Raw genomic sequence first — 8736 nt, 5'->3', positions numbered from 1 at the left:
AGCATATACCCAGAAAAGGGAAGGAAGGAAAGGAGGAGGGAGGGAGGGAAGAGAAAGGAAAAGAAAGGCAGGAAGAAAGGGAGGAGGATCTGAGTACAGGTGAACACCATTTGCAGGAGGTTATGCCAGTGTGCTGGAGGAGGCAATGGCAACCCACTCCAGCGTTCTTGCCTGGAGAATCCCAGGGACGGGGGAGCCTGGTGGGCTGCCGTCTATGGGGTCTCACAGAGTTGGACATGACTGAAGCGACTTAGCAGCAGCAGCAGCATGACATTGTGCTCAGCTCACCCCCTCCCCAGCCCTCTTTCCTTCCCCCTCCAAACCCCCCTCCACCAGCACTTTGCCCTGTTCTCAGGGTTAGAACACACAGGCTCACAACCTCTTTGCTTTTCTTCTTTTTTCCAATGTTCTTTTTTTTTTTTTTGATGTTCTTTATGAACCATCAGAATCTTCTCCAGGAGTTACTTTGTTCAGTGTTAGCTGTGGTTAATATTTTCCCGAGAAGGCAGACTGCCCCTGGCCTCATCTGTGTTACTCAATATTTTTCAGGGTTCCCTGTTGCCTGGGAAGATTTCTACAGATGGCCAGTCCTGTCTGTTTTATGTCGGTTCATATTAATCTCCGTTTCAGAAACTTCCATCTCAGAGATCCGGTGTTTCTCATCTCTTTCTCCTGCAGTCTTGGTGGGGGGTGTCACCTTAGAGGAGGCCCACATCTGCCCCCTAAGCAGGGACCTTAGTCTATTAACAGACCTGCTTTCACGTTCAATGTCTTGATGTGTTTCTTGGGCCCTAATATCCAATGGGTGTCAGCTACAGTATCAGCAGTTAAAACCCATGCAGAAATCAGTGTCTTTGTTTTCGCTGTCTTCCAGTGTCATCTTGCATTACAACATATAAGAAGACACCACCTCCAGTCCCACCCAGAACTACCACGAAACCTTTCATTTCTATCACAGCCCAGAGTAGCACAGAGTCGGCCCAGGATGCCTACATGGACGGACAGGGCCAGCGAGGGGATATTATCAGCCAGTCTGGACTGAGCAACTCCACGGAGAGCCTGGACAGTATGAAGGCTCTGACAGCCGCCATCGAAGCCGCCAATGCCCAGATCCACGGGCCTGCGAGTCAACACATGGGCAGCAACGCCACCACTGCTGCCGCCGCCGCCATGGCCACCGTCACTGCAGAGGACAGGAAGAAGGAGCACTTCAAGAAGAACCGATGCCTGTCCATTGGGATCCAGGTAACTGCCTCCCTTTAAAAAAAAAATTAACTAATTAATTATATCTTGGGGAGCTTCCCTGGTGGCTCAGCTGGTAAAGAATCTGCCTGCAATGCGGGAGACTTGGGTTCAACCCCTGGGTTGGGAAGATCCCCTGGAGAAGGCAACAGCTACCCACTCTGGTATTCTGGCCTGGAGAACTCCATGGACTGTATAGTCCATGGGGTTGCAAAGAGTCAGGCACAACTGAGCAAGTTATTTCTGGCTGCTCTGGTCTTCGTTGCTGTGCACAGGCTTTCTCTAGTTGCAGTGAGCAGGGACTACTCTCCCTTTGCCGTGTGAGGGCTTCTCGTTGCGGTAGCTTCTCTTGTTGGGAAGCACGGGCTCAGTAGTTGTGGTGTAGGGGCTTAGTTGCTCCATAGCATGTGGAATCTTCCCGGACCAGGGATCCAACCCATGTTCCCTACACTGGCAGGCGGATTCTTAACCACTGGACCACAGGGGAAGTCCCAATAACTTCACTTTCTGTCCTTTGAAATAGGAACCCAAAATCAAGAAATGTAAACTTTTTGTTTTCCCAGAAGATTTGCTCTCTTGCCATTTTGGATGATGTAGCTATTGTAGAACCAGACTCTCAAATTATTGGCTCTGGACTCCCCTAAGTTAAATGTAATTTTAGGGAGTTCCCTGGTGGTCCAGTGGTTAGGACTCCATGATTTCACTGCCACGGGTGCAGGTTCAAACCTTGGTCAGAGAACTAAGATTTTGTAAGCCATGTGGCCAAAAAAAAAAAGTGATTAAAAAAATTATGAAAGTGTTTTGTCTATAGACATTATTAACAATTGTTTTCCCAAAAATATTCCATTTTTTAAAAATTGAAGAATAGTTGATTAGCTGCTTTTATTTTTGTTCTTCAAATTGAACGTTGTAAGACAAGGGGATGATATTAAACAAACATGGACGCAATATCAAACATGAAGTGCCCTCAATTCCTGATGCACATTCGGAGTCTCAAAAAAACAGCGGGCATCCAAGAAAAACCTGGGTTGCTGGGTGGTGTTACGGTGTGTTTGATGCTACTGAGTAACCACATGAGAACAAAAATGGGAACTACTTCACACAGATGTGGGAGTGATGACCAGTGAAACCAAAAGGGATGGAGAGCATGGAAAGCAATAACTCACATCACAGCATCGTGAGGGAAGAATGTGCACCAGGGTCAGTGTGATTGTGGGTTGCTTAATCATGCATGTCATTAAAAAGGCGGAGACTCTGGCAGGCTTCTCAGCTCACATCACTGTTTTCTGCTGCCAGGTGATAAGATCAGACTGATTCTTGGGCTGATCAGTTCAGCTTGGCTTACCCTGCTGGAAGGTTCCTTCCATCCATGTAGAAGAGTCATTCTTCCCCCTCCCCCACCCACTTTTTTTTTGTTGTTGTGCTGTACCATTATGCAGGTGCCCTTTGAATAATAACTTCCTGACATGGTGGCCAATAAATCTGTCCACGCTGAACCAACTCTAAGGCACATCTGAGAGCAGGCATGGGGTACGTTTTCACAGCGATGATGGATGTTCGCCATCCACTCTGCAGCATCCACTTTGAAAGGGCAATTAGACTTTCCCTGGTAGCAACAAGTCAAATGCTTTTATGTAACCTACAGGTTACCATGGCACGAGTTGTCAGGTTTCCTAAAAGAACTTGTAGCACTGGTGGCTTGGGGCCAGATGACCGAGCAGGAGGCCAGGGCCTGGAGCCAGCCTCCACCCACCTTCACCCCAGCCACATTCCAGGAGCTGATTCCCTCCCACCGCCCAGAGGATTTTGAGGAGTGGGGAAGAGCAGAGGTCCCTCCTCTGTGCTGTCCCAGGCAAATTATTTCTGGAGTCTGTTTTCTAATATTCTAATTCTAATATTATTCTAATTCTAATATTCTAATATAGCCCACCTAGGGTTATTTGGAGGACTGAGTTTACAGAATGCAGCTTTCTGTGAGGGTTTCAGTTAGGGATGATGAAATAAGATTCTAGGGATGGATAATGCTGCTGGTGGTGCAACAATGTGGATTTGCTTAATGCCACTGGAAATGGACACTTAAAACAGGTTAATATGGAGAGTTTTATATTCTGTCCATTTTGCTGTTGTTCATTTAGTTGCTAAGTCGTGTCCAACTCTTTGCAACCCCATGGACTATAGCCAGCCAGGCTCCTCTGTCCATGGGATTTCTCAGGCCAGAATAGTAGACTGGGTTGCCATTTCCTTCTCCAGGGGAGAAGGAATAGCCAGTCTGTTCTCCTTTCTGGAGAAAATTAATATTACCAATATTTGCATCTCCCTGCAGGGTTATTTTGCACACGTGCTTAGTCGCTCAGTCGTGTCTGACTCTTTGTGACCTTGTGGACTGTAGTCCACCAGACTCCTCTGTCCATGGGGATTCTCCAGGAAAGAATACTGGAGTGGGTTGCCATGCCCTCCTCCAAGGGATCTTCCCAACCCAGGGATTGAACCCACATCTCAGGCATTGCAGGCGGATTCTTTACTGTCTGAGCCACCAGGGAAGCTCAAGAATACTGAAGTGAGTTGCCTGTCCCTTCTCCAGGTGGTCTTCCTGACCCAGGAATCGAACTGGGGCCTCTTGCATCACAGGCAGATTCTTCACCAGCTGAGCTACCAGGGAAGCCCTATTTTGCACGTAGTGAACCACATATGTTTTATTTATACCCTTTTTTTTTAACCCAAATATTAGCAGCATATACCTCTCACTAGTCTATATCTTGCCTTTTTTTTCACTTAACAATATAATTTAAAGGTAATTATTTATCAGTCTTATTGTTCATTTTATTTAAAAGCTTCTATCTTTATCACCTCCTAGGTCCGCTGGTTGGTTCGGTAACTCTCCAAATTATAAAGCATTCATGCACTATATGACATCCAACTTGTATTATTATTAGCCAGTAAGATGGAACTATTCTGAAATTCACAAAAAATATTGAGAACAAAGACTTTGTTTCAGAGACTGCACTGCTTCTTGAATATTTGGATATTTTAGTGAACCAAAGAATTGTTCTTGCTCTTCTTCGAATCTTTGTTCACAACTACAGAAATTATATGAGAGGACTGCATGCTTTATATGGTTGTCTCATCCAGCCCCTACAGCAGCCTTCTGGTATAGGTGGTGTGATCACCTCTACCCCAGAAATGAGAACCCAAGGTCACACATCTTGTGTTGACAGAGCCTAGATTGTACCTTCACATTTATTTTTATTTTTAATTAGTTTATTTTTTTTTATCTTCTGGCTATGCCACATGGCATGTGGGATCTTAGTTCCCTGACCAAGGATCAAACCCATGCCCCTACGTTGGCAGCTTGAAGTCTTAACCACTGAAGCATCAGGAAGATCCCTACACCTTCTCATTTAATGTGACCATGTGATGCAGCTTCTTTGATGAAGAATAATAATAGAAGGCAAAAGGAAAAGAGGGTGCCAGAGGATGAGATGATTAGATAGCATCACTGACTCAATGGACATGAACAAAGTCCAGAAAATAGTGGAATACAGGGAAGCCTGGTGTGCTGCAGTCCGTGGGGTTACAAAGACTCGGACACGACTTAGCGATGGAACAAGTAAACTACAATTTAGGCTACAAAATAGTCATCAAATTTCATTACACTGCAATCCAACTTAAATCTGAATCCCTCAAATATGTGAGATTATTACTAAGTCCTCAGACTCCTTCTCCTAGTTTACCTTTTTAGGGTCAGAATTCTCAAATCTTTTCCAACATTTTAAATTTAATCTATATATAATAGTTAACATTATAATCATTTACTTCACAACCTGTGTGAACCTAGGCCAATCACTTAATAGTTTCCTCATCTGGAAAATAAGAATAATAATAGTTGCTGTTGCATTGGTACTTTATAGGTTATAATAGAAACTGATGGGTACAATATATGTAAAGTTCAAAGCATAGTGCCTGGCATACTAAGGGCTCAATAAATATTGGGCTTAGTTGTTATTATTAGTATTATCCTCCTTTAAGTGTTAGTCACTCAGTTGTGTCTGACTCTTTGCCACCCCATGCACTGTAGCCTTCCAGGCTCCTCTGTCCATATTTCCCAAGCAAGATTACTGGACTGGGTTGCCATTTCCTCCTCCAGGGGATCTTCCCAACCCAGGGATCGACCCCACGTTTCCTGCACTGCAAGCAGATTCTTTACCATCTGAACCACCAGGGACTGAGCAAAAAAAGTAACACTGATAATAACTTGAAGAGAAGTCAAAGTCACACGGTGGGGTCTGACCCTTTATGACCCCATGGAATATACAGTTCATGGAGTTCTCCAGGCCAGAATCCTGGAGTGGGTATCCGTTCCCTTCTCCTGGGGCTCTTCCCAACCCAGGGATTAAACCCAGGTTTCTCAAATTTCAGGAGGATTCTTTACCAGCTGAGCCACCAGGGAAGCCCATCCTCCTTTAAGATGATGATTATCCAAACAATGCTAAAATTGTACCATCTGCCATGGGCGTTCTTAGTGTTTTTTCAGGACAGAGATTTAATTAATCCTGCAACATATTTCAAAATTTTAAGTGTCTCTTCAAAAGTTTAAATAGATTACCCCACACACTATATGAGAGAGGTGACATTTGTCAATATTTGGATCTAAGGGGATTAAAGTCAGAGATAAATTTACTGGTAATGACTAAAGCTTAAGACGATTACAACACTTTGATGCAAATAAGCTATGCGTCTGGATGTGGGGCCAGCCTAGAACAGGAAACAGCAGCCTCCTCTCCCATCCTCGGACCCCTGCTTCCTTTCTTTCTCCTTTTCTCAGGGCATGGAGCATCGTGGTTCTTTTTTTTTTTTAATGGCTGTACGGGGTCATTGTTGCTGCATGTGGGCTTTCTCTAGTTGCAATGCGTGGGCTTCTCACTGCAGTGGCTTCTCTCGTTGCAGAGCATGGACTTTAGGCACATGGGCTTCACTAGATGTGGCTCTCAGACTCAGTAGTTGTGTTTCAGTTTTATAAGACTTACATTAAATTGTTTTTATATTTATAAAAGAAATAATTTATTAAGAAAAAAGATGAATAAAACTAATTGCTCTGAATAGTTACAAAATTTGTTTCATATTTGCGTTGGGTCTGATCGGTCACATAAGCTATCAGTTATATTTAGATATATTTTCTATATGAATTATAACATACACATAGCTATTTAGAAGCTATGAAGTGATACCCAAAGCCAATTCCTTAATTTAAGGGGGAAAAAATGAAGTATTCTACCGTTTATCTTAGTAAGTTTATAGCTAAATATCCCAGTATCAACAATTCTAACTACAATAAGTGAAATTTCTTCCTTCTTTTCTATTTTGTTATGTGCAAATTCAAAACTTTAAAAAGTACAATCCCATGAGGTGAAAGTGAAAGTCGCTCAGTCGTGTCCAACTCTTTGTGACCCTATGGACTGTAGTCCATGGAATTCTCCAGGCCAGAATCTGGAGTGGGTAGCCTTTCCCTTCTCCAGGGGATATTCCCAACTCAGGTCTCCTTAATTGCAGGTAGATTCTTTACTAGTTGAGCCACAAGGGAAGCCCAAGCATACTGGAGTGGGTAGCCTATCCCTTCTCCAGAGGATCTTCCTGACCCAGGGATCGAACCAGGGTCTCCTGCATTACAGATGGATTCTTTACCATCTGAGCTATCAGGGAAGCCCATCCCATGAGGTACTTCCTTCTAATAGAGTGCTCACAAGTAAGTACATCCTAACAAATCTCTGCAGGAATCAGACATTTATTGGGCAACTTGCTGCTGCTGCCTGCTGCCAAGTCACTTCAGTCATGTCCGACTCTGTTGTGACCCCATAGACGTCAGCCCACCAGGCTCCCCCGTCCCTGGGATTCTCCAGGCAAGAACACTGGAGTGGGTTGCCATTTCCTTCTCCAATGCAGGAAAGTGAAAAGTGAAAGGGAAGTCGCTGAGTTGAGTCCGACTCTGGTGACCCCACGGACTGCAGCCTACCAGGCTCCTCCATCCATGGGATTTTCCAGGCAAGAGTACTGGAGTGGGGTGCCATTGCCTTCTCTGATTGGGCAACTTAGGAGTGAACAAAACTGCATTTTACTAAGATCAGCAGAGTCAAAGCACACGCTAATTATGTAATGATGCTGTTCATCAAATACACAAAGATTGAACACATCACCAAATATTCCAGCAATACTACAGATGTTTCTAATGAAATGAGACTTTGATTTTCAAGCAAGATGACTAAAATAGAGCACCTCTACTTGTGGCTATTTCTTCAGGTGGATGATGCTGAAGAACCTGAGAAAACAGGGGGAAATAAAGCACCCAGTAAGTTCCAGTCCGTAGGAGTCCAAGTAGAAGAAGAGAAATGGTGAGTCTACCATTCATCCTCTTTCATCTTGATGTTGGCAAGTACAAAAATACAAGTATTTTTCCCCATGATAAACCTTCTCTATTCAGTGATAATTCCCATCAGCTTCTGGGAGCATTAGAGGGTAAGCCTAAGTCAGTATTAGCTGTTCCTTTTTCTGCTTTAATACTGGAGACCATTTTATTTACATTTTAGCTAGAATAGTAGTGTGTTCTAAGTTGCTTCAGTCGTGCCCCACACTTTGCAACACTATGGGCTGTAGCCCACCAGGCTCCTCTGTCCATGGGATTCTGTAGGCAAGAATACTGGAGTGGGTTGCCATGCCTTCTTCCAGGTGATCTTCCTGACCCAGGGATTGAACCCGCCTCTCTTATGTCTCCTGCACTGGAAGGTGGCTTCTTTACCACTAGTGCTACCTGGGAAGTCCCAGAATAGTAGTATTGGGGCCTAAAATAGGCTTCAATAGCATGATGATTAGTTTGAATTAAAATTACTTAAGGAACAGCCAATGCAAAGAATGATACCTTTACCTTTTCCAGAATCCCTGAAAGCAGGAAATAAATCTTCCACATGAAAGGTGCCCTTCTTGTACTGGGAGCTGGAAAGATATTGTTATCACCAGAGACAGGATTCAGGGCCAAGAAGCCTGCACACTTGTTATTTCTTCATTAAATCATTACCCAAGTCCAAACTCTGCTTAAATTCCTTACTAATTAAACACCCAAACCTGTTTCTTTGCCCTGTCACTCCCTCTCAAATTTATTGCTTCTTTGTCTACAAAGTAAAAGGCTATTTGCTTTGGCCACTTCTTAGGTTCCATTTCTCTGCGACCTCTGTGCACACAAATTAAATTTTTCTTTTTCTCCTGTAAATCTGTCTTGTGTCAATGTTATGATTGGTCCAGCCACAGGAACTCAAGAGAGAAGCAAAGGGGAGCCTCTCCCCTCCCTGACGGCAGAACAAGCGCATCCCGCTCACACATACATAGGAGCATTGTGTGAAGTACCGCTGTTCCCAAACTGCTCCTCTTCAGAGAGCTTTCCCATCTTAGATGACAAGACGTTTTAAGAGAAGAGGACTTTCTCTTTTTTTTTTTCTTTCTTATTCCTAG

General features: G+C 43.9%; 1 protein-coding gene across 1 annotated transcript in view; it reads left to right on the top strand.

Annotated features, from left to right (window-relative positions):
- Positions 1–837: 837 nt before the first annotated feature.
- LOC129636029 (disks large-associated protein 1-like) overlaps positions 838–8736 on the top strand; it is a gene marked incomplete at its 5' end in the record, with an annotated part of 52982 nt that continues 45083 nt past the window's right edge. The window contains 2 exons of the mRNA XM_055559304.1: positions 838–1245; positions 7534–7625. Coding sequence (XP_055415279.1) covers positions 838–1245; positions 7534–7625 — 500 coding nt within the window. The remainder of the gene's footprint in view (positions 1246–7533; positions 7626–8736) is intronic.

The sequence above is a fragment of the Bubalus kerabau genome, chromosome 21 (genome assembly GCF_029407905.1).
Source record: "Bubalus kerabau isolate K-KA32 ecotype Philippines breed swamp buffalo chromosome 21, PCC_UOA_SB_1v2, whole genome shotgun sequence".
Taxonomy (NCBI): Eukaryota; Metazoa; Chordata; class Mammalia; order Artiodactyla; family Bovidae; genus Bubalus; species Bubalus kerabau.
The sequence above is the reverse complement of the archived record's forward strand: the minus strand, read 5'-3'. Positions and strand labels throughout refer to the sequence as shown.